Source organism: Oryzias latipes, chromosome 3 (assembly GCF_053564925.1).
Source record: "Oryzias latipes strain Hd-rR chromosome 3, Olatipes_Hd-rR_3.1".
NCBI classification, from domain to species: Eukaryota; Metazoa; Chordata; class Actinopteri; order Beloniformes; family Adrianichthyidae; genus Oryzias; species Oryzias latipes.
In genome coordinates, this window is record NC_136239.1 from 1,108,021 (window position 1) to 1,134,587 (window position 26,567).

At 45.5% G+C, this 26,567-nt stretch overlaps 1 protein-coding gene across 3 annotated transcripts in view; it reads right to left on the reverse strand.

Annotated features, from left to right (window-relative positions):
- The window catches only part of otog (otogelin), a 104,092-nt gene that overhangs the window by 32,140 nt on the left and 45,385 nt on the right, over nt 1-26,567 (reverse strand). For all 3 annotated transcript variants that reach the window (XM_023951366.2, XM_078944111.1, XM_023951367.2), the window contains exons 21-35: nt 26,206-26,280; nt 21,567-21,610; nt 21,326-21,491; nt 14,257-14,364; nt 13,609-13,747; nt 12,319-12,453; nt 11,609-11,755; nt 11,170-11,289; nt 10,887-11,003; nt 9,009-9,165; nt 8,663-8,689; nt 6,273-6,452; nt 5,240-5,518; nt 3,162-3,279; nt 1,050-1,129 (exon numbers count right to left, since the gene is read on the reverse strand). In XM_023951366.2, the coding sequence (XP_023807134.2) occupies nt 1,050-1,129; nt 3,162-3,279; nt 5,240-5,518; nt 6,273-6,452; nt 8,663-8,689; nt 9,009-9,165; nt 10,887-11,003; nt 11,170-11,289; nt 11,609-11,755; nt 12,319-12,453; nt 13,609-13,747; nt 14,257-14,364; nt 21,326-21,491; nt 21,567-21,610; nt 26,206-26,280 (1,892 nt within the window). The remainder of the gene's footprint in view (nt 1-1,049; nt 1,130-3,161; nt 3,280-5,239; nt 5,519-6,272; nt 6,453-8,662; nt 8,690-9,008; nt 9,166-10,886; nt 11,004-11,169; nt 11,290-11,608; nt 11,756-12,318; nt 12,454-13,608; nt 13,748-14,256; nt 14,365-21,325; nt 21,492-21,566; nt 21,611-26,205; nt 26,281-26,567) is intronic.

Below are 26,567 nucleotides of genomic sequence, written 5' to 3' on the forward strand. Positions count from 1 at the left end.
CGTTTGACAAGAACCAGCGAGACGGAGCAACAACGCCTTAGAGGAGCAAAAAGGTAGTGAAAGAAGCTCAAGCCTTATGGTACGTACACCATGGGCTAAAAGCACATTCTTGAACACGCATGTACCACATGGTGTTCCCACCGGACTGTTGCTACCCGATACTAGTGCATGTCCGCTGGAAGTGGTGCAAACCACACAGAACTTGCTCCAGACTTTTTCTTTCACAACTCTATTCAGATACATGAGAGACTTGGTGTCACATAATTCTGGCAGGGGATCAAATGCAAATATACATTTTTCCTCCATGATCAATTTTCAATCTGTTGGCACAAACCAAGACTTACAAGGGATGCCATCCACACGTCACTAGGAAGGTCTATGCTGCTATCTGGACCTCTGGCTCTGTACCAAGCCGGCTCTGAGCTATCCGATAGCCCCACTCAAAGCCAACTGTCCGGCCTCCAACTCTAAACTTCTAACTTTAATTATTTGTACTGTGCCTTTCATTTGCTGGAAACACAAAGCGCCTTATTCTGAAACATACAGACATACAATAAACCTCGACTCAGCATCCATCTGTTGTCTACTTTGATCCTCCTGATCCGTTCCCCGAGTGGCCAAAGTTCAAACAGTTTAACTTCAATTCACATTCAATGAACGCACAGAGCCCAAAAAGGGTCGTAGAAAACTTGCATAGCGACACGTGTCTGTGAAAGCTTAGAGCTCATGAGCACGAAACGTGCACATTCCCCTCTTTATAGAGCCTTTTCATTGGAAGTGGTGGCTCAAACGCGCTTTGCAGAGGGCGGTGGGAACGTAGCTACAGACTGACAGGAAAGCTTTCTAAAATTCTCTCCTTTTCTTTTCCTTTCAGCTTTTCCCTTCGGGGGGGCCACAGCCAATCAGCTACCTCCATATAACCCTGTCGTGTGCATCCTCTCCTCTAACAGCAGCTACCTTCATGTCTTTGTTCACTGCACCCAGAAGCCTCATCTGAGGTAAAAATAATGTGCATGAGAATCCTCTGCAACACCTAAATGAGCACTTACAGTCTTCCATATAGACGCACCGATGGGTAACCTCGTCCAGGACCATATGTGGGGGGCAGAAAGGAAGGCAGCCCTCCACTCTGTGACAAAAAATAAAGAACTTTAAAACCAACAAGGACACATTTAACTCACATTTTAACAAATTTTCTGAAACTAAAGCGGGAAAACAAAGAATCTTAGATAAAATCCTGACATTTCTTGAAAAATCCCTAACAAACTTCTGCCTGTTAATTCAATTCAATTCAGACAGCATTCAATAAATTCAGATCTGAGGTCGCCACAGGGCATGACCCAATAAACCTTCAAGCAAAAAGGCATTTTTCTTTACTGTTATGATCCAAAAACAATGATCTGAGTATTAATTCTCTTTGAAAGACTTAACATCTAATTAACTGTTCATTAGAATAAACATCTCTAAGTTTTTAGAATGGTTTAAATTATCCTGGGAGAAAAAAATCACCATCTTTGAGTTCTATCATTTTTAGAAATCATTTCACAAAGGACGTGTTTGCAGACAAAAACTGTGGATTCAGTGTTTTCGCGCACACTTTGAGATATGACCGATCCAGTTTGTGTTGGTTTGTCCCACAAACCCGAGACCTGCCGGGTCCTGAGCTTCTGCACGACTGAAAGTCCCTTCTTAAAAACAGACCAGCTCATCTGCAGGTCCTTCATTCCAGAACAACAGGGACTGAGAAGTTTTTGCTGTTGTAATTAAGCAATGACACATATGAACAATATGTCCCACATTCTGTTTAATTACACGTTAAAAAGTGTCACATGTGCTCTTCTGCTGTGAACAGACATCCAGACTTTACTAGTCTGTGGATTATTTCTAACTGTAAAAGTAGATGCTTGTCTTACCATATTATTGTCTCAGCGTATTAATCCTCTGACTGTACTCTTAAGAGAATGTAAAGTGGCAAGTGGAGCCCGTTTACTTTTCAAGAAGGCCATAAGGACTTTGGGTATTTTAGCATTAATTATACCATGGTCCTGGTGAATACTCGATTCTGATTGGCTGCTGGGTGTGCATTAAAACCTGATGAACCACAGTGATAATGTACACCTAAAAAAGTAGTTCCAGTCACTGCGCCGGCTTCTTTAAAACAAACTTCATCTTCATCGTCTGCACAGAAACAAGCGGTGAGAGGAGAACTGATGCTTTACTTAACACATCATGACCACCAGCATACATATGACTTTACTTGCCACATTACCGTGATAACGCATCTTACCACGTAACATGGTATAAGCAGGTAAATGGCCTTTGGAGTGTGCATTATCAGAATAAACGCACCTCACAGAAGCAACCATTCTCTACTTTGCATCAGATGATTCAGCTCCACAGCGTGCGTTAAGTAAGGGTTAATGGCTGACGAAGTGTGCATTATCAGAAATGAACGCACGCTGTTGCTTTACGTGCGTTCAATTCTGATAATGCACACTTCAAAGGCCATGAACCCGCTTATACCACGGTCACTTACAAAAGAAATAAATATTCAGTCAGTTTTTAGTCCTTTATTCTTGTTAGTTTTTCCGTTTGAATTGCTTTTTTCACAAAAAGCGGACTATTTGCTACGTGGTGCAGTGCCTCACCACCGCTGCAGTCAAGGTCCAGCCATATAAAGCCATATCAATGATCACGATGTGTTAAGTAAAGATCAGAGAGAAAGTTCTCCTCTTCCCGTTTGTTTCTGTCCAGATGATGAAGATAAACTTTGTTTCAAAGAGGCCAGAGCAGTGATACAGAACATTTAGGCTATGTGACCGGAACTACTTTTTTAAGTCTACATTTTCAATGTGGATTATCACGTTTTAATGCACACCCAGCAGCCAATCAAATTCGAGAATTCACCCGGACCATGGTGTAATTTCTGGTAATGCACACTTCATCGGCCATTAACACTTTCATAAATAATTTCTACGTTTTATTAAAGCTTAAGTTTTCTTAAGGTCCTAAATAAAACAAAGGCTGTCGGCACCCAAAGGTTTTTTTAAGGAGTAACAATTGGATCTTTTATAGCTTGTACTGAAGAAAAGGCTGAAGGGTTTGGAGTGTGTTTGGCATTTGTTCTGACAGAACTTTCACTGGAATGGCAAAGGTCTCACTGTGGGATCCCGGTGCAAGCTTCAGCCGACGGGTCGCTGCAGGTCCTGAAGCAGGGGCGGACACAAGCATCGTACCTCCACTGACACCGAGGACCAGGTTGGCTGTCTGGACCAGGACCTGGGCACAAACAAAAACACCAAGTTTGCACACAGATAAAGGAGCTTTCTGGAAGAACTGTAATTTCTGGGGTTTCATTTTAAAATAGCAAAGAAGTGCATCTTTGAGTCCACGGTGCAGGGAGGAGCTCCGGCGCATCAGACATTTATTGAGTCAGACGTGCAGGCTCTCTGTCTGCAGACGTGCAGACTCTCTGCAGAAGCGCATCGTCTCTGCAGACGCGCACCGTCTCTGCAGACGCGCACCGTCTCTGCAGACGCGCAGCCTCCCTGCAGAAGCGCATCGTCTCTGCAGACGCGCACCGTCTCTGCAAACGCGCACCGTCTCTGCAGACGCACAGCCTCCCTGCAGAAGCGCATCGTCTCTGCAGACGCGCACCGTCTCTGCAGACGCGCACCGTCTCTGCAGACGCGCAGCCTCCCTGCAGAAGCGCATCGTCTCTGCAGACGCGCACCGTCTCTGCAGACCCGCACCGTCTCTGCAGACGCGCAGCCTCCCTGCAGAAGCGCATCGTCTCTGCAGACGCGCACCGTCTCTGCAGACGCGCACCGTCTCTGCAGACGCGCAGCCTCCCTGCAGAAGCGCATCGTCTCTGCAGACGCGCACCGTCTCTGCAAACGCGCACCGTCTCTGCAGACGCACAGCCTCCCTGCAGAAGCGCATCGTCTCTGCAGACGCGCACCGTCTCTGCAGACCCGCACCGTCTCTGCAGACGCGCAGCCTCCCTGCAGAAGCGCATCGTCTCTGCAGACACGCAGCCTCCTTGCAGAAGCGCATCGTCTCTGCAGACGCGCACCGTCTCTGCAGACGCGCAGCCTCCCTGCAGAAGCGCATCGTCTCTGCAGACGCGCACCGTCTCTGCAGACGCGCAGCCTCCCTGCAGAAGCGCATCGTCTCTGCAGACGCGCAGCCTCTCTGCAGACGCGCACCGTCTCTGCAGACGCGCAGCCTCCCTGCAGAAGCGCATCGTCTCTGCAGACGCGCAGCCTCCTTGCAGAAGCGCATCGTCTCTGCAGACGCGCACCGTCTCTGCAGACGCGCAGCCTCCCTGCAGAAGCGCATCGTCTCTGCAGACGCGCACCGTCTCTGCAGACGCGCAGCCTCCCTGCAGATGCGCACCGTCTCTGCAGACGCGCAGCCTCCCTGCAGATGCGCACCGTCTCTGCAGACGCGCAGCCTCCCTACAGAAGCGCATCGTCTCTGCAGACGCGCAGCCTCCCTGCAGAAGCGCACCGTCTCTGCAGACGCGCAGCCTCCCTACAGAAGCGCATCGTCTCTGCAGACGCGCAGCCTCCTTGCAGAAGCGCATCGTCTCTGCAGACGCGCACCGTCTCTGCAGACGCGCAGCCTCCCTGCAGAAGCGCATCGTCTCTGCAGACGCGCACCGTCTCTGCAGACGCGCAGCCTCCCTGCAGATGCGCACCGTCTCTGCAGACGCGCAGCCTCCCTGCAGATGCGCACCGTCTCTGCAGACGCGCAGCCTCCCTACAGAAGCGCATCGTCTCTGCAGACGCGCAGCCTCCCTGCAGAAGCGCACCGTCTCTGCAGACGCGCAGCCTCCCTACAGAAGCGCATCGTCTCTGCAGACGCGCAGCCTCCCTACAGAAGCGCATCGTCTCTGCAGACGCGCAGCCTCCCTGCAGATGCGCACCGTCTCTGCAGACGCGCAGCCTCCCTACAGAAGCGCATCGTCTCTGCAGACGCGCAGCCTCCCTGCAGAAGCGCATCGTCTCTGCAGACGCGCACCGTCTCTGCAGACCCGCACCGTCTCTGCAGATGCTCACCGTCTCTGCAGACGCGCAGCCTCCCTGCAGATGCGCACCGTCTCTGCAGACGCGCAGCCTCCCTGCAGAAGCGCATCGTCTCTGCAGACGTGCAGCCTCTCTGCAGACGCGCACCGTCTCTGCAGACGTACAGCCTCTCTGCAGACATACACCCTCTGACAGGGTTGTGCATTTACCAGCCAGTCGGAACAGCGTGGCCCTGCGGAAGCTCTCCGTGGCTTTGTACTTCAGCAGGTGGACCCGTGACGGCTTGGCGTGAAGGAAGAAACCGGCTTTAGCTTGGGATTCAAAGGAGTCGAAACCCGGGATCCAGGTGTTCCTGCGGATGATGAATGTGGCTCCGGTCCAGAACCTCTCACTGTTCTCCCACTTGGCCAGCCTCATTTGTCCAGTCTGACTCGCATGCAGGAAGTAGTTGGGTCTTTCTGCCGCTTCAAAGGAGACCCGGGAGGAATCTGGACAAGTCATGGAGCAGACAACAGGTGAAAAAAACGCAAAAAGAGTTTTGTTTCAGAGGCGTGTTCCTGTCCAGCTCACAAACGTCAAAGAAAACATAAATCCTTAATGTGTTCAGCATTCAGTTCAACCAGTGAAGAATCATTGTTTGTTAGACTAATGGTAAAATTGTCATTTGTAATTTGATTTGTTTTATTTAGAATGCATTTTTTTTAATCTGAGTAAAACGTTTGGTATCAGACGGATCTGCCCAGTGAGAAAGAGAGTTCTTCATCCTGAAAGGTCTTGGCCATTGACTGTATCTGAGATCTGGACTAGCTGAGCCCTCCCCTCTGGTGTTCCAAACAGGAAGTACCTGCCGGCTCATTCTATTGGTCAGAATAACCATTCCTGCTCTGATACAGTTTTCTTGACATCTTCTTGATATTTTTTTCTGTACTTTAGGTTACTCAAGCTATAAACTGACCAATCAGATGCCTCAGTAAAAGCATGTGATAGCTGCTGGCCCCCATCTTGATCGTTTGATTGACAGAGTCTCTCGAGCCACTCGTGATTGGTGACAGTAGTTGCCATAGAAACATTGACTGGGACCAATCACTGTCGAGCCAGCAGGAAAGCCTTTTCTATGGGTGACGTCACACTCGCTCAGTCCAGTTCTCTATACAGTCAACGGTCTTGTCGGTCCTCTTCCAGCTGCTGCAGTGAAGCAGACAGATTCCTGAGAAGGGTCATGGAGCGTCGGGGTAAACTCACCGTGTCGCCGAGCTTTGCTGAGGCCTGGAGTCATCATGAACTGGGAGAAGACGGCGGCGGCGGCGGCAGGGGCGCTGGTGTTGGCTTGCTGCAGGAACACCAGGCCGCCGGACCTGCTGGCCGCCACCACAGCGGTGGGATCTCTGAGCGTCAACAGCTGGATGGGGCCTTTTCCCAGAACTGGAAACAGGACATGCGTCAACATTTTTCTTTCTTTAGGAACGATTTCTCCAAATTCTGCTCTGATATTGAGGCACAAAAGCAACTGAACCCCATGTTTGAACCAAGTAATCAGATTATGGACCCCAGGAAGAACGGGTTCTACACTGTTCAAGACCGATGGGCAACCCTTCCATGAAGAAATGAATAATTCTAGTCAAACATGACTGGATCCTGGAGTTTATTAGGGAGCATGTGCAGCACAGCTCTAAGGCTAATTTATTCAAAAGGTGATCAGGTTACAAAGGAGGACATAAAAGATCCTTTTCACTTTGCAACCAGCTCAGTGGCCCTGTGGTAGAGTGTCTGACCCCATTTCAGTGTTCCCCCAAATGCTTGACGTTTAAGGGTTTGGATGGGGGGGGGTTAATCAGCAAATGGTTCCTCTGCAGCTCACCACTTCCCAAGGGGAGGGGTCAAATGCAGCGACTAACTTTCATGGATGAATAAATCTGCTTCTGTTCATAGAATGTGAATGGAAGCAGATTCACTAGAGGAACTATTTCCATCTCATTTCCAAAAGCTTCTAAATGGGTTTAATGTGAAAGGAATAAACGGACAAACATTGTTCCTCATTGTTCCAAACATCGTGACAGGTTTGAGTTTGATTCACACAATGAGCTCATTTCAAATGTCACACTGCTGCAGAGACCACACGACCTAGACTCAGATTCTATGAGGATCTGTAACATAACGGTCTGCTGCAAGCTAAGGTGGACAGGAGCTCGCCAGTCTGGGAAAGTGTGTGTGAACCCCTGTGGCATAGGGAAGAGTGTCTCCCTCAGGTTTGTGTTCAAATCCATGGATGGGTCAAACCAAAAGCTACAGCGGGGTCTGCCTCTGCATCCCCATCAGCATGACGGGGGCAGCGACTCCACCTGAAACCTCTGGGGGGGAATCCATCCTCCCCTCTACAGAGGATGACAGGGATGAAGCCATGTCTGAACACGGTCCAGAAGAACCGGGCTGTCCTGATGGACCCAGACTGTCCACAAGAATTGGATGAAATTCAAACCAAAGCTGCAGAAACTCAGTATGTTGACAAAATCTGCGGTTCTATGTGCAAAATGTCTTTGGTCAGATCAAAGATGGCATTAGAACTGAACTGTGTCCACGGTTCCACAAAAACATGATCCGATTATAACAACCGTTACTCTGAAATACCAGAAATGACCGTAGAAGAAGAAATATTGAGTTCTGCTGTAAACAAAGGAGCTGCAGCTTAGAGCAGATGATCTTCTAGAGATGATTTCTTATTGTTAGGATTATTATTAGGAGCTGGAAGAAGGGTCAGGTTAGGCTAACACGTACCAACAACAACATTTAGCCGTGGATGCAGTTCAAATCCATGCGGTCAAAGCTGCAATGTGGAAACATGTTGCAATGACATCAGCATTGATTCTGTCTGGACACCACTGGAAACAGGAATCACCTGATTGTTTACACGGTTTCTCAGGACTGAGCAGCATTTCTGCATCGTCCCAGAGCCGCTCCTCTGCTTGGAGACCCGCTTCTACAGCCAGACCCGCTTCTACCGCCAGACCCGCTTCTACCGCCAGACCCGGTTCTTCTTAGAGACCCGGTTCTACCACCAGACCCAGATCTACCGCCAGACCTGGTTCTACCGCATGACCCGCTTCTCCAGAGTCCAGCAGCTCGCTCACGCAGAGCGGCCGGACGGACTGCGGTCCAAAGCCTCCTCTGGAGCCACACGTCTGTGCGTGACGTAAACCAGAGCAGCAGTGACCCATAAACCACAATCAGATCAACAATCAGCAGAACCAGCTATCTCCATCAGAATAAATGCTGATCGGGGCAGAATGTTCTGAACGCCGTGTTGACATGACGCATTTCATCCTGATCAGACCTTCATGTCATTACTTTGTCCATGGAAACTCTGCTAGTTAAACTGTTTAGAACAGGAGATGCTGCACCACGGTAACCATGGTAACTAGCTTGGCTGCAACTGTCCTGAGACCTGATCTACACTTAAAATGAGCTGATTTTGTGTAAAATGTCTTGACTCTTTAGTTTTGTTAGGAAAAAGTCTCAGTTTTTGGACTTCGAGTTGTGTTTCAAGCCAAAATCTAAAGTATGTTCCACACAGATAGAAAAAGTGGTAAAAAGTGGATGTGTGGTGCATTTAGAGGCTGTTAGGGAATTCTTCGTACCTTTGTTGTAGAACTCACAATCATGAGCTGTGGGAAGAGAATCAGAGGATTTATCAGAAAACATCACAGATACTAGAAATATATTCATTTTATTGTAAGTGTTTTCAATCCAACTTCTAACAGAAGATTAGGTTTATTAATACAAATGTTAATCTAAAACAGACTGAATTTGTACAAATCAGATTTATTGTTTAGGTTTAAAGTTCAATCCTTCGTTCTTCTGAAAGAAAAACAACAAATGTTTGATTTTTCTCACTTTTTGCAGGATTTTTCTGCGTTCCAATAAAGCTTGAATCATTCTTTTTCTGATCAAATGACCCTAAAAGGGTGGATTGATTTCACTTACGACAAAGAGAAGGAGAACGCCAATCGACAGGCACGCCCTCATGGCAGCAGCGCTGGGCGTACGCCGCCACGCTGCTGCAGAAGCACTCGCAGTCGCCCCCACGGCTGCAGGCGCACGTGTCTGCGAGGCAGTTCTCGTAGAACCAGCTGACATCCACCTGAACGAGACAAAGGACAGCCGCCGGCGTCACGCTCCAGCACAGCAAGGAGAACGCCCGTCCAACTCCACTGCACTGACTTGATATCTGACTACATGACTTCAGGGGCGACCGAGGAGCTCGTTTTCAGAAACTACATCCTCAATGTAGAAAACCACACATTGGACTGGAATGATGGACTGATCCGTGTTGATGACATCACATGTGTGTTGATGCTGTGATTGGTTTATGTTACAGTAAAATAAATTTACAGTACCTCAATCCAGATGGTATTTTCCAATATCCATTTAAGCAACTAGTTTCATTTTGCAACAATTTTATAACGATATAGATCGATTTAAATAAGAACTTGCCTCAGGCAGATCGATCTGGTTTGATTGTTGGAATATAGATCGATTTATTGATTAATCGATTAATTGTTACATCCCTAGTAAATCACATGCAGCACGCTGCTGTGGAGGTAAAGAAACATGTCTGTCCGTGTTCTGTGGTCCCGGGTTTGGGTGGGAGGGGCAGAAGTCTCAGTTAGGGTGTCAGGAGACCACCTCAGATGATTCCTCACTGTGTGGAGGAGAAGCTCCTTTTGTCTAACTTGTTCTGTCCAACAGCTGAGCGAACAGTTTAGAGCTGAAGGCCTTTTGGGTTGGACAGGTTTTACTATCACAAAAAGAGGTTATAGAACTTCTGACACAGCAGGTGTATATTTGAATAAACCCCTTTTTGTTTTGTTTTATTTTGTTATTGCATTTCATATAAATATTTTCTATTTTTCTATACAGAGGGAAGACAGAGGGGAAAAGTGTGAATGGGGGGGTCAGAACAAGAAAGAGAGAGGGGGGTGAAGGGGGGGGTTGAGGAAAAAAAGGGAGAGGGGGAGAAAGTGAGGGGATACGAGTGAAGAGATGCTAATTTGAATACGTTATGATTTAAAGCTGTGAAACATTTATACTAGATCTGCAGAAAGACATCCAAAAGTGAAATTCTGACTCTAAATGAGCGGAAGACATCTGTCCATCAATCCACTGCAGGTAAGGAGGAGGGATGAAGCAGACAGGGAGCAGTGTGGCAGTGTGCACGTGCATGTGGGGGTGGAGATACATGCACGCTGCCGAGGTGAACCGCGTGTCACTTGCAGATGTCATTTCTAAACACTCTATGAATTAATCTTGAGGAAAAAAACACCTCTGCCTTCCTGTCAGTCCCCTGAGCATCAACTGGTTGAACACCCCCGCTCTGTGAGGAGTGAGTCGCCCCAATCTGGCGCCGACCAAGCCAAGACGTAGCGTCAAGGTTAAAAGGAATCACAGGAAGGGTCGAAGCCCCCAAAACAATGTTTGACTCGTGGAACGCTGACATTTACATCAACACAAGAAATGAATTCTCAGCAGAAGTGAGAGACGACGTTCTCCCACCTGAACTTTGTTAAAGACAAACACTGAACACGTCTCATGGATGAAGGTCTGACAGGCAAATGCTGAGCTCCAAAGACACTTCCATCAAATGTGACAGCTTTTATTAACGAATGTTTGTGCACAGGATGGGATTTTCTGTTTGAGGCTATTTGATCCATTAAGTATATTTTTTCCATAAAAGTGCTTGATGCTCCAAGAGCGTCAAGCTGGGCTTCAGCTGAACTGTTGGATTAGAAAAAAACAAAAAACAAAACCACATCTTTGCTTAGGTTAAGCCTCAAAGCTGAAGGGTGCAGTACTGAAACTCACCACTGGGTGGCAGGTTTGGAAGACTTCACTGAGAAGAACGGCACACTGATGCTTGGCATAAGGCTCTCTGAGGGGGTTCAGACTGCAGGGGTGTCTGATGTCCGGACTGTTGACACACTGCAGGTGGACACACACATTCACATGGATGTTATCCAAGACAACGACGTGGATCTATGAGCACCGTGGCGCGTCTGGGGAGGACTACACAAAAGCCATCAGCTTTTCATGATCTAACAAGCAGCATGAGCTGAACTCATTCTGACGATAACTCGGCTTTGCTCGCCTCAGTCGCGGTCCAGCTGTTCCCAAACTCCTGTGGCGTGGGAGAGTCCATGTTCTCCGGAGTCCTCATCTCATTCACCGTCTTCAGATCGAAGTTTCCACACAGCCCGCTCAGCCGTCCCTGAACACATTCAAACTCTGAAGAGACAGCCGCTTCCTCAAATCCTCCGGAAAAAAACAGCAAGTGAGGATCTCCGAACCACACTAGTTTGGGTGTTTAACAGATTTATGCAAACTCTATTTTTTTTTACACATGAAGGAATTTAGATAATATATTCCGATATGTTTCCATAAGTATGCATCCTCATGGATTAAGATGGAGTTAGAGAGTAGATCAGCGTAGAAAAGCCGTGGTGCTGAGTAACACTAATGCCCAACAGCTTCCTCACACATGAAAGCTGCTTGGTCAGATATCAGGAGGATAGTCTGGAGACGTTTACCTGCCAGTGAGGTCCAACCTGAACGTGAACCGTGGTCTTGTGGTCCCAAAGGACGGTGATGTCCTCCTCTGGGAAATGAACCACCGTGAAGAGTCCGGCCTGCCAAATGAACAGCCTCTGATTCCTGTCAATCACACTGGACGGATTCTGCACAGGAAGAGGATGTGAAACGTTCAAAAAGAGGCAAAACATTTGTCTGTTCATGAGAACATTTACAGACAGACAGCAGCAAAGGAAATCATCTGCAGTAGGACACGAGGCGGTGGGAACCAGTTCTCTCAGTAGGGGGTCTGGTGTAATAAGCTGCAGCACATTTATTATCGTGTATTCTGCTTTATAACCAAAGTTTGAAGTATATGAGACATATTTGTTGGAAGTTTCAGGGGTGTCTCAGGATTTTACAGGACTCTGCAGGAGTCCAGATCTCATCCAGGGGAGGCAGGTGAGGAAGTCATCATCCTCACCTGCCAGCATAAAATGCATTAATGCTAAAGGAAATATGTGGCCACTACTGTTTTTCACAGATTTGATGAATAATCACTGTCAGGATCCAGGACCCCCACATCCGTGTCTCTGGTTTGTTCATAAAAGCCGTTTGCAGCAGCTGAGCTTGTTGAAGTTGCAGTTTTTGAATCATTTCTCTGACGTCCTGAGGAGCTTTTCCACTGTAGTTTCAAAGAAGTCTATATGAAAGGAAAAATGAGCCGTACTGGTTTTCCCATGTGGTCGTCCAACGACAGCAGAGACGCCCCGACATTGATCAGCAGATATTTCTTGCAGATGACGCCGGTGTCGAAACAGTCCACGTTCTCCGCCGTGACACTGAACACGGCATCGGCACTGCTCTGAAAAGAGGAGAGACGGCATTCATGGAGCCTGCAACCCTTACTTGGACTGTTATACCCATCAGCTGTACTGGTCTAGAGGAGCTTCAAGCTGCATTTAGACAAGATCGCTAATGTCAGCATTTAAACACAATGAAAACTGCATCATATTCCCCACTAAGAACATTTCCCGCTTGTTTCAGGCCTCTCTCAACGTCTCACGCCCCTGCACTTTGTAGGGCTGGCCACTCTGAGAAAGGTGACGCTAGCAAAGCCATCACCAACCAGCCAGTCAGGTGTTACATGCAGGGGTTTTTCATGACTTTCTTTTGTTTCCTTCCTCTGCATGTGCTTAAAGAGCTGAGTGAAGACACCTGGTGGACCTGACCAGCTGCACAATCAGGCCCAGAGCCAGCCACCAGCCCTACATATAAGCTCCTGTGAATCAATGGAGGACACAGCTCTTTCCGGATCACAACCAGTTGAATGTTTTGAGCTTGCTGTGTTGGAGATTGTGGGAGGTTTGTGGACAGGTAAGACAGGGTACCCTGTACACCTCATGCAGCGTGCTTTCTGTTAGACACACTAGGCAAGTTGGTTGGTGCCACCCCTTGTATGTTTTATCACCACTTTATAGATAAGGCAGTGAGTCTCTCACTCTTTTCCTGTTTTAGTTTTAGCGCTTTGATAGCCAGGCTGGGTTTTGTTCTATTAATTTCATTCCTTTGGCCCAACCTTAGTCCCTACCTCCCCTTCTCCAAGTTCAATAAAATCTTTAAAAGTTCCTCATTGTGTGTGTTTATGGTACGTACACCTCCGCCCTAGACCTGTACGTTTGTGAACGTAACACAGGGTTCAGCCATATCACTCCTGCCACTCAGAGAACCCAGATTAAGTGAGTAAATCTGAGTTATCCGTTGTAGTTGTATCTATGGTTTTACTCTAAATGAAAAACAGCAGAGCACCAGAAAAACGATGGAAAGCCCTTATGTGTTAATAATGTTTGATGACTGTTGTTAAGGACTGGTTAGACTGATGCCTGCTGCTGCAGTTATGGAATCAAAGTTTAAACAGGGAGTTCTGCCTTCCTGTCTGTCCTTTTTCTGAGCAGAAACAGTAAAATCTCCCACCAGTCCAGCAGGTTGGTAAAATGCACACCAAGGATAAGTTTTGTACCTTTACAAGATAAACTTTGCAGGCACCAACATAGTCGAACAGCAGTCCATCAAACGTCCGGTAGTGGCGATCCCCGTAAGCCGTGCACATGGACGGACACGGACGAAACGCACACTGGAACGTCCCATCCTGGCAGGCACTACAAAGATGGCACAGCTTCAGTCATTCAGCATCAGCCTCTTCCAGCAAGTTCTGCCTCTAATGCCCTCCGTTCTGCAGAGGCGTGGGCTAACGGAGGCACAAAGAAGATCCCTCGCTCACAGAACCATTAGGCTGTCAGCTACGCCGCTCCACTTGGCCGGGGCTTGAAAAGTAATGGAAGGATGGGAGAAAAAGCGGGACGGCTGGGAGAGTGGTTCCTTTCATCAGAGATGAACAGTTTGAAGTGGATGGAGTCAGAGAGTCCAACAGGACCTGCTCTGTTCTCAGGTCCTTTTCTCCCCTCTGATAACAGAGTTATGGATATCAGGTCACCGTCTGACAACATCCAGGCTTTCAGGTCTAATCCTTGAAAATGGACCCAGAACTTTGGAGATTTATTGTCACTCTGAAAGGTATCTATTAGCAGGTGATTGTCTGAAATTTGCACGGATTCAGGACATTTATATGAACCTAAAGGAAGATATGATATTTAAATCAAATACATACCACTGGTAGCAAGGGGAGGACACTCTGTCACCGGGGAAATATTCCTTTCCTTTCCAAAGGCAGGGGCATGCTGCAGGTTCAAAGCACTCGTCGCCATGTTTCAGTAGACTGGAGGGAAAAGACACATGAAAGTCAAGCAATGTGATGTGAGAGAACCTCTTGATGACGAAGGAAAAACAGCCTGATGTCAGACAACCTTCATGTAGTCCACCAAAGAATGTGAGGCATTTGAGGAAACACAGCATCCAGTCAGCACACGAGGCCGTCCAAAGCAAACCCAGGCAGGTCCGTTTGACGTCAAGTGTGTTTGTGATGAAGTGTGAGGCTTTGTTTGTTTGGTAACTGTGATGAGGAGAGGCTTTTTCAGAGAGGAAGCCACAGTTTAAAAAGGTCCAATTGAACCACCGTGCAGAACCGCATCATTGCAAATGGACTGTTTCAAAGTGGGTCTGAGTTCTGGGGTCAGATGAGTCCAAACGGGACCTTCTTGTAGGTAACCACAGACACTGTGTCCTCCGTAAGACAGAAGACCTTAGAGTGTCATAAGGGTGAGGACAGTTTCATAGTGACATCCATCCCAAAGACACACATTTATCTTTTCCAATATGCTGATATTTGCAAACACCTGTTGGCTTTTAACAATGATCAACATAAAAACCCTTTGGGTATTACAAAAGGATCTACTTAAGAGTCAAGCAAAACACGAAGGCCGTTCAGTTTCAGGTACTTCAAGTTTGATGAAGTCTAGATTGGAAGTTTACTTCACTAATCTCAGTTGATAAAGTCCCACTCTGATCATCTTCTGGTCTATCTTCAAGGCCTTCTCTTTCTCTTTTTGTTCTGATCGTCGTGGTCAGGCAGGTTCTGGTCCTTCTGTCTCCCTCTTTCTGTCATTTCTCCTGTTGCCGCCGTCTGGCATCTGTCTGCTGCTTTGCGTTTTGTCTCCAGAGGTGTGCAGGATTACCGACGGGGACTCACCTGGAACCCACCTAGACTCACTCGGACTGGGTTTAACTCTGGTTCTGCCGGCTCTTATACCCGACAGCTAACCTCTAGTGGTATTGACACATGTGTTATAAGACTTACGTTGTCCTAAACCCTTACCTCAAATTTACAAAAACAGTTCTGTGTTCTAGGACATAGCTTCTGCAGAGCAGCAGGAGTTCCTTTGCAATTTACCCCTGCATTGTGGGTGGGACCATTGGAGCAGAGCAATCCTATCACCCCTCCCCACCCTGTTGTGGCCCCCTCAACAAATTTTCTATGTCCCAAATGCCATCTTTTTCAGATAGTCTGCTCCGGATTCACGATTTGAATAAAGAAATCCTCAGAAATGTAAGTCAAAGGTTATTTCTTTTTATAAATGTCCTCCATCATGTGAGCAGACGGAGTTAAGAAAAAACAAAAAGTCTTCAAGGAAAAGGAAAGCTGAAGCTTTGATTGTTCGGTGTTCAGGTCTACATTCTTGCTGAGTTTTGTGTGACCTTCAGAACAGCTGAAGAAAAATCTCCAACATGATGATCTGTATGGGAAACCAGTGTTGGAAGTGGATCTGCTTTGATATACGACTATATTCTACACCCGTTTATGAACTCCTTGTTTTATTGGACTAAGCTCCCTGTTACTGATGAAAGGACTCTAAATGGAGATTTACATGTTAACACCGCTGTGCATAATGTGGTAAATGGCGTATATTTATATCGCGCCCAGTCCCATTCACACACTGGTGCCGAACACTGCCAACCTATAACCACCAGGAGCAATGTGGGGTTCAGTGTCTTGCTCAAGGACACTTTGGCACATAGGCTTAAGCTGCGATCTTCCGGCCAGAGGCCGACCGCTGTACCTCTGCAGTGAACGTCTCTCTAATGTAACTGGGATGCTGTGAACATCCAGCTGCTGTAGATACACACTCTATTCCATCCAGCTTGAGGAGTCTGTCAGTAATGCTGGACAGTCCTCCCCTTTCCTTTGTGCTCTCACTTATGCAGACTGACAGGCTGTCTACAGGCCCAGAAACCACAATAACCTGATTATAGTTAGGACCTAGCTGGGGAATGGCCTCCTGAATCGGATCCTGGTTCCAGGTACCAGTCCTGCCCTTAACCACCTGAGCCATCCAGCTGCCAATTATTATTACTTTATTATTCTCTGTTGCTTTAATTGAACTTTTCATTGATCTCCATAATTATTTTATGTATTTCTAGCTTTTTTTTCATAACTTAATGTGATGTCTGAGGATTTGGTTCTTTCAGGTCAGTGTCTTGGTTTTGATCATGTTCTGTGTTCCTGTCAGCCACAGCAGGTTCATGTTGATGATCATCCACCTGGATTTTACCTGTAGATACAGCAAATCCCCAGAAAGGTCTAAACCCAAGAAAAGATAGTTTATTTCATGACTATTGGATTGTGCCTGAATCTAAATGAATGGCAGTGAGCTCCATGCTTCAGTTTGCACCTGAATAAGTTCATATCGGGTCAGCAGAGGTGAACCAACAGAAAGACCCAATGAATGGATCATAAACAAAGTGGCTCATTGTGAGGAAAACACAATGGACTCTTCTGTCAGCACATAGGCTAATTATTTTCCATTAGAGGTTTCCAATTCTTTCTACTTGCAATTTCCACCGGGGTGGATGTTTTCTTTTTTACTGTTTTAATAGTTGTCTCTGTATCAAGCTGTACAAAAAAAACTCGTGATGAGATCTTCTCTCAAAGAAGTGCCACGTCTTTGGCACTACTGCCCCTTTCTGGCAGAAAAACCCACATGTGCCTCATTTATCCTCACAATGTGCTGTTTCTGAGCTCAGAGGAAATCCAAATAGACCGGACAAATTAATTATGACTAAAAAACGAAGAAATTCTCTCAGCAAAATAAACAATGTCACAGCAGCAGAGATGTCACCGGATAGAAAACCAAAGACTGGAAACAAAAAGATTTCATGACTGGATGACATTTAAGAAAGACTTCAGGCCTGCTTTATTAAACCTTTCAGAGTAAACTACATAAATACATGCTACAAGGTAATATATTACCTTTGGCACACAAAAGAACATTTTTTTAACTGAAATATTTGTCATTTTCCTAAATTATTTTCCAATCCTGTTAAGTAAGACGACCCGATCCCTTAAGCTCCGCCTTTCGCTCCTTGTGGGTGTCGTCCAGTTATAAAACATCCAAACTTTTGCAAACACAGATGTGCATAATGTGCATAGAAAAGTACAGTGTTTAGCCGATCACCGCTAGCTCCACGGAGAATGTGGGAGTGTGTGTTAGCCTGGGGGCGGGGCTAGAAGAGCAGGCTCTTCCTGGAAGGGGCGGTTCCTCACTTATCCATGTCAGAATTTGATGGCGTTCTGTCGGGCTAGACCTGACCTGAGAGTGGAGCCCCAACCCCAGGCCTGGCTCCAGGGTGGGGCCCCAGCGATGCCAATCCAGGCGACGTTGCAAAATCTTTGATAGTGCTTCTCATAAAGGTGAGAACTGGTGAGACCATGGAGAAGGACCATCGGTTGGCCTCCAAGAGATTCTGGCAAACCGTCCGGCGCCTCAGGAGGGGAAAGCAGTTTTCTGCAGGCACCATTTTCAGTGCAAGTGGGGAGCTGTTGACTTCAACTGGGGACATTGTTGGGTGGTGGACGGAATACTTCCAGGATCTCCTCAATCCCACTGACACGCCTCCTCTAGAGGAAGCAGAGAATGAGGACTTGGGGTTTGGGTGAGGCTGTCCATCACCCGGGCTGAAGTCACTGAGGTAGCTGACAAGATCCTCAGTGGCAAGACTACCGGAGTGGACAAAGTTCACCCGAAATAACTCAAGTCTGTGGATGCTGTGGGCGTGTCTTGGCTGACACGTCTCTGCAGCACCATGTGGCAGTTGGGGACTGTACCACTGGACTGGCAGACAGGGGTGGTGGTTCCGCTCCTCCGCTCTGCTCTCTCTTCACCACAACGGACCGATACAGCAACCGCATAACTACCGACGCCGCTCCGATCCGCCTGTCAATCTCACGATCCGGTCTTCCCTCACTCGTGAACAAGACCCCAAGATCTTAAAACCCCTCCCCCTGGGGCAGGGACACTCCACCCACCCAGAGAGGACAAAATACCTTTCTCTGGTTGAGAACCATGGCCTCAGATTTAGCGGTGCTGACCCTCATCCCAGCCGCTTCACAATTTTTAAAATTAAATACAGAAATACATTCTGAATAACAGTAAAAAGGTAGAAATTCATGCAACAAATGTGTAAATAACAATAGTACTCAGTCATCTTTAACACATATTTCTTCTTAAAAGGATTTTTCTAAAGGTTTCTGAACTTCCGGCTGACGTCACACATATAGGAATCAACCGGGTGGTTTTTCGGAGGGTGCATGAATGAACCTTTTTGTGCACGTGCAACACTGGGTCTCAGGTTATCAGGCAGCACGGATGCGGCGTGCGTCATCATAAAGGTCCTGCTTTCTGTGGGCCAAAGGAACAATCCGACCTCCTGTGTGCTCAGATATTCTGGGACGTTTAAATCAAATCCAATCGGGGAAATACAGAAACCTGTGTCAGGGAGAAAGGGAGGCTAATTCTGTTGTTGCTAATGCTGCTGTTAGCTGAAAACTCATTTGTGACAAAAAGAGTTAGAAGGTCTGTTGAAGGAAGAGATTCTGCAGTAAATGTTCACTCTTCCTTCTGGTTTGACATTTGTTTAAGAAGTTCAGATACTCACGTCGTCTGCTCTGCATAAAATGTGAAAGACAAGTCACCTGTGTGGGGGCAGGTACCCACCCCCACACCTGCACATGAGTTATTAAACCATGATGAGGGTGGCTGCAGACGCTACTGCAGATGGAATCATTTATCTCTACTATGACGTAGTTATGAAGCAAATATGTATATATGGTTGTGATTAGTTGTAATTCTCAGTGATTGAAACGTCATCTGTGAGGCTTTGGGAATCCAAACTGATGACTTATCAGAGTTAAGACCACATGACCTAACAACTTACATTTCAGAGATTCTCATTTATGGAAATATCGTTTTTGTTGACCATAAAAAAAATATGGATATTGAAAAAAAATCAAACTGTGAAAAACATCATTTTACTCCACACATACAAAAAAGAGGTGAATGAAATATCCTTTATTAGACTTCTAGGTGTTGGATAGCAGCAGCAGCAGCAGAAACAGCAGCACAAACAAAAGTAGCAGAGTTAACAGACGCCGTCGGTCACATGACGTTAGAATCTGTGTGAGCGACTCATCAGAAGGGGCTCTACGCCAGCCCCCACCTCAGCATCCTGATATCAAGATGACTGCGGCTTGATTTCACAGAGTGGAACCACTTGACCCTGTTTGCAGGCTGACAACCGCGGGGGCTTAGCGGGATCAGATGGCTGTAATCTGCCCAGGATGTCTGTTCACATCATCTGCTGCTTTCCAGCCTTTTGTCCACCAACAACCAATCAGGGTCTTAAAGTGGCGGCGGCGGCAACCATGCAGCCATGAAACCGCACTGCTCAGTGGTAGGGAATTCACGTATATTAGTGGATTTTTATTAAATCAAAGTGATTTAAATTCTAAAATGTCTAAAAACTAAAACTACTGTTTAAATAAACTTTCTGACAACATTTAGACAGAGGAAGTAAAAAAGTCTGGTGGACTTGAACTTTGACTTTCAGCACGTTTTGTAACAGAAAAGGTTTGCAAAGTTATGAACAAAGGTTGAAAGATTGAAATAACATCCTAGTAACACAGAAAAACTATTAACCGTACTTAACAAGTCAACAGTGAGTAATTCACTAACAGCTTGTTCATGACATATTACTAATTATGAAATTACAGTTATAATTATTAACATATAGTGAACAGGTCATTTATAACTCGCTTACTAACAGTATGTATTAGTTATCTATAAGGCACATTTATAAATCCTTAACAAAATGCTAACTGTTTTTTCCCAAAGCCATTGAGAAGTCATTAACTAACAGTTTATTACTGATCTGTTATACCACGGACCGGTTGAATACTCGATTCTGATTGGCTGCTGGGTGTGCATTAAAACCTGATAACCGCACAGTGAAAAAAGAAGTTCCGGTCACCTAGCTTAAATGTTTTGTATCACTGCGCCGGCTTCATTAAAACAACCTTTTGCTTCATCATCATTTGGACAAAAACAAGCAGTAAGAGGAGAACTTTCTCTCTGAACTGATGCTTTCTTCAACCCATCGGAAAGATCAGTATATAAATATATATATATATATATATATATATATATATATATATATATATATATATATATATATATATATATATATATATATATATCGCCGAATCTTGACTGTGGTGGTGGTGCTGCGCGACTTTTTGTGAGAAAAGCGATCCAAATCGGAAAAAAAACAAGAAGTAAGGACTAAAAACTGGTTAATATGTATTGCTTTTGTAAGTGACCATGGTATAAGCAGGCAAATGGCCTTCCAAGTGTGCGTTATTACTTTTTAACGCACACTTGGAAGGCCTGGTCTGGTTTAAAACAAATGTTAAATCATCCACACGTGACAGTTTCAGAGCTCAAATGTTGGAACGTTCAAATGCCAAGTCATCTGCAGCATATTACTATTTGGGAGTCTCTTCTAAGACACTGACGTTATAAAGAGGAAGCATTTCCTGTGACCACGCCCCTTTTAGCCAAGAGCAAAGTAATGAGAATACCGAGAATATGTCAGTAACAACACAGACTATCTGGGAGAACTCTGGGATGGAAATCCCATTTCGGGAAAATATTTCAGGTCAGGCTGCTCATGTGATCACCTGAAGACTCGGATACCTCTAGACACACGATAAAGATCTGATTATTGGTGACCAGGTGAACGGAACTAAACGCTGTTCTCTGGTTTATCCAGTCCTAAAGTGAAAAAGTCTCCCTGAGCCACAGTCAAACTGAACATGGACGCCTGAAGATGAGCAGATGAGCGACCTCTTGCTGTACGACAGACAGATGTTCAGGTCTGGATGTTACCCGACTGAACACCAACGACAGACTGACGAGCCAGCACATGAGCCAGACTCCTGAACTCACCCGTGGGGGCAGACGCATCCGGACACACAGGAATCGTGGGAGGAGCAGGGGATGTTGAGCAGGTGAGACTCACAGGTGCGCTCGCAGGCCACACCTCTTCCTGGCAGGAAGGCGTCATCTCCATCCGAGCAGTTCTGGTAGAGCTGACCTGCTGGACACAACCTCTCTGGAAGGAAGAAGGAGAACCCTGAACATTTCAGGAACCCGGTCAGAGACCATGAGAGTTGAGCGGGTAACTCACCAGAGTCCGGGCTTTGGGACACCAGTTTACCGTTCAGGCAGAGTCTGTAGAGGAACACAGACCGAGGTCACCAAGGGAGACAACAGCAACACAACCGGCAGAGTTAGGACGCTCTGCGTCTGTTCCTTCTCTATTCAAGTCCAGTTTTCATCCAATGCTTCTGGTTTCTGCAGTCCCAACAGACTGAGCTTCTGTTTACAGCTGGCTTCATTGGTTTTGTCGTCAAATCTTGTTCCTCCATGCTTCTGGTCTTCTAGAACTGTTGTAATCAGATTATTTTTCAAGTTTCATTGGCCCTAAAGCTTTTGAAATGATTCCCTTTTTAGCTGTTTTCTTTAATCAAACACTTTAGTTTTTATTTGACATTTTTTCACTGAAAAAACCCAAAACCATCAAACACTTAAAGATTCTACCATCATTTAACTGCTTCATGTTGCTAAAGAAACGGCAAAAAGAACTACAAAGCACATCAGGCAGTCTGGGACGAGCCTTTTCGTCAGTAAGGTGCCAGTTCTGGCTCCATACTGACTGCACCCAAATGCTGGACGCACATGGTGTGCACGTGTCACGTGAACAGCACTAACGGCGTCCTTGCTCAGTCTGCAGGATGTGTGCGGGTGGAAGAAGTAGACAAATCTGTAGGACGGGCCTGCGTCTCCCCTCCCACAGCCTTATGCGTGTCTGAGTGTTCATCACGACCGTTGCCAGTAGAAAACAAATGTGCACTAACGTTGTGTCTCCACGGGTTTACTGAGCGGTCTACGACTCATACGTGATATCTTGTGCGGGTCACGCGTGTGCCCTTACGGGTTTGAGCGTTCTTCACTCACTGACAGCCTCATCCACCCTAAGGACAGCTGGGACTTTCATCTGGGAAACAAACACCTCATCCAAAGTGGTGACTTTGAGAAAAAAGACTTTATGTTCTCCTCTCTGTTAGTTCCAGTGTCAAACGTATGCATGAACCTCAACTGTTATTCAAAACTAAAAGATCATTTCATTAAAAAGATAAAAGCTTGTCCACATTTTCCCATATGCTGAATCTGTAAACAGTGTAAACAAGCAAAATTTTCTCATTTTTTTATTAACCATTTTGGTCATTTTTCTGATGCATGACAGCCGTTACAACAGTGACAGAAATGTCTGTGTAACGGGGGGGGGGGTCCCTGCACAATTAAATATGCAGTTGTTAAACCTCTTCTGAAAAAGCCTAGTTTGGATCCTAGCATGTTGGCCAACTATAGACCGATATCAAACCTGCCCTTTATTTCTAAAATCCTAGAAAGAGTTGTAGTTAAGCAGCTTTACTGCCACCTACAGGACAACAGCCACTTTGAAGACTTTCAGTCGGGGTTTAGACCTCACCACAGTACGGAAACTGCACTAGTTAGAGTCTCTAATGACTTGTTATTGGCCTCAGAAAAGGGACTACTTTCTATTCTGGTCCTGTTGGACCTCAGTGCTGCCTTTGACACTATCGACCACGGTATTTTACTCCATAGATTAGAGCAGGACATAGGGATCAGAGGATCTGCTCTCCAGTGGTTTAAATCCTATCTGTCCCATAGGTATCAGTTCGTTAATGTAGATGGACATTCCTCTCAGTGCACTCGAGTCAACTATGGAGTCCCACAGGGCTCAGTCTTGGGACCGATCCTGTTTACGCTTTATATGCTACCCCTAGGAAACATCAGGAAACACAGCATTAATTTTCATTGTTATGCCGACGACACACAGTTGTATTTATCCATGAAACCTGACCAGAATGACAATATAGAGAAACTGAACACCTGCATCAGTGACATAAAGACCTGGATGACAATTAATGACCTCCTCTTGAACCCAGAAAAAACTGAGGTCATTATACTAGGTCCTAAAAACCTCACCAGAGGGAGGATGCTTTGTTACGTGTGGGAGACTTAGGACTGTGATCTGTCCCGCAGCTCTACGTGAACGAGCTACCAAAGTGTGTGTCCGGGCAGAGCTCGGACCATCAGCTCACTTAGCGGCTTTGGGGCAGTGTGTGAGCTTAAAGCAGAAATGCTGCTCAGTCCTCAGAAACGGTTCAAACAATCACCTGGATTTGTGTTTCCAGTCGTGTCCCGACAAAATAAAGGCTGATGTTATTCCACATATTTACGTGCAGCCAGGCTGCAGATTGCAGTGTTTCCCACATTGATTTATGTTCACCCAAAGCTAATGTTGTTAGCGCGTGTTAGCATACTGCTAATAACACGGGCTTCTTTCTGGCTCCGTTCTTCAACAAAAAAAGCACTGACCACACGGATTAAAATCAAATGATGAGCGAATAGGCGCTTCATAATAACCATAACATTAATAAAAGCACGTTTAGAGTATTATCTTGCATATTACCGAGCTGACGTATCTATGTATGTAGCCCCTCGGCGGAACTAATATTTTCTTTCTGTATTTAAAAGACTACTGCGCATGTGTGAATGATTTATTCTGACCGAAAGTGTGACCCATGTGAACGTTTTTTATAATCTGAAAAGGTTTTTCTGGGCCCATGTACACGGTTGAATTCTAATCCAACCATTGATTCCATCAAGATATTTTGCTCATGTAACCGTGGCTTATAGATAGACAACTTTATTTATCCATTTGGGAGGTTCCCGCATGGAAATTGACATTATATTATGGTGATGGTGATGACCCGCAGCGTGGCTTCACAATGGTGTCTCTCCATCGTGAGGTCAGTCACCCATCACGATGGATGATGGTATCGTCCATCGGCACAACCCTACTGGATTACTGTAACTCCTTGTTAGCAGCGTGTCCTAAGAGTTCCTTAAGAAGTCTCCAGCTTGTTCAGAACGCAGCAGCTAGATTGTTAGCTGGAACTAGCAGAAGAGATCACATCACTCCTGTGTTGGTTTCACTTCACTGGATCCCAGTTCATTCCAGAATCAAGTTCAAGATCCTCCTGTTAACCTATAAGGCCTTACATGGACTGGCCCTGTCCTATATTAAGGACCTCATAGTCCCTTACCACCCAATCAGAACACTTCACTCACTAAATGCAGGACTGCTTGTGGTTCCTAGAATTAGTAAAAGTACGGTTGGAGGTAGAGCGTTTAGCCACCAAGCCCCTGTCTTATGGAATAAACTCCCAGCTCATGGAAGAGAGGCCGACTCAGTTTCTACATTCAAAGTTAGACTGAAAACGTTCCTCTGTGGACAGGCTTATTGTCAGACTAGTTAGTATTCAGAGATTATTTAACTTAATGTTAATGTGTTTAAATTAAACTTAATAACAATAACTATTAGTTGTTAGTAGCTGCTAGAAGTTGAAGCTGGGGTAACTATGGTGCACTGGGGTTCTGTCCTCTTTTCTCATCTACTTCTACCCTTCCTCTCCTCTATTCTTGATCATTATCATTATTAGCAATCAACTGAAAGAAGCTGTTGGTCCACTTCCAGACACACTCAGTCCGGTTGGCTCCACTAACAGTGAACCTGATTTGGCTCAACTGCAAACATCGTTAGCCTTTTTGGAACTGTCAAGCTCCCGTAGTTGGTCATTAGAGAGCTTAAGCTGTCTAAACGTGTCTCCACCAAACCCACATGAAGGAACAAATTGATCTGAGGCAGACTGGAAGTTCTGGTGAGAAACATAGTTGGTTGGTGGTATGAAGAAGAAGATGATAAGAGACTGGGAACCACGGCGCCGGTTTGATCGGTGGATACAGCAGAGACCTTCTGCAAAGAAGCTTCGTCAAATCGCAGTTATGATGCAAACAATCCAAAACAGGTTTCCAAACAGATGATCGTCAACATTAAAAGATGTTGAGAACTTTGAGAAGAGAAGAATTCTACTGACAAAACACGCATCATTCAAGATTAATGTTGCTCTGCCCCTCATTAATTCTGACCAATGCAGCAGCATTTGTCAAACTCATGCCTCTGTTTAAAGATTTAGTCCTCTTGCAAATAAGATTAGGAACCAAACCAAATGTAAAAAGAACCAAGAGACTGTCTGCTTCAACGAGGAGGGGCAAGGGCAATTAACAAAGCAAGGAGGGGCAAGGGCAATTAACAAGGCAAGCAGGGGGCAGGTACATTCCTCCCCACAGCCATCACTCTGTACAACACCGTGTTAAAGTGACACTCCACGGTCCCAGGGGAGTTTTTCTTTCTTTTATTGATTGATTCATTTACGTTTGTTGCAGTTGTTGATGTTTTTACAATTTGTACAATTTACAATTTAAAAAAAAAGAAAAAATATTTCTGTATATATTTTATGTTTATTTTTGTGATTATTATTATTAGTATTGGTATTTAAAATGTAATATTTATTTATTTAATATGAATCTCATTTTCGATAATAATTTCAATAATATTTGTAATTATAATTTTTAATAATTTAATATGAATGTCATTTTTATGTCATTTTTTGATGTTATATTATATAGATTATTTCTGAATGTCGTTTTTTGCTGCCACAGATATATGAAATTTCCCCATTGTGGGATTAATAAAGTCATCATCATCATCATCATTTAACTAGGCCAGGAGGGGGCAGAGGCATTTAGAAGGGTGGATTATTTATGACCACATTTTAAAGAAATGCTTTATCATCTGCATTTGACTAGATCAGAGGCAGCAAAGAGCGTCTTACCTAACACCTGCAGACGTCACCATCACATCTCCTGGTTCATAGTCGGCTCCAAACAAACTGCATGGACACTGGCTCCTGTGAAAACATGACAGTCAACACTAAAGCACAGACCTCCTGCATTTACTTCATAAGAAAATCCAGATAGTGTTCTGGTCATTTAAACACTCTTACTGCTGGGAGGAGCTTACGTTACACCTGCAGATATCTCTATTCTGGAAACTCAGTCCATGTTTTGCAATAAAAGTGTTAGAAATAAAGCTAAAGCAGGCTTAAAACATGGATTAGATTTATCTGTGCTTAATCTTGATGCTCAATGTTCTTCCAAAGTGTCCATCATTCATTCATACTTGGTGATGGTGACT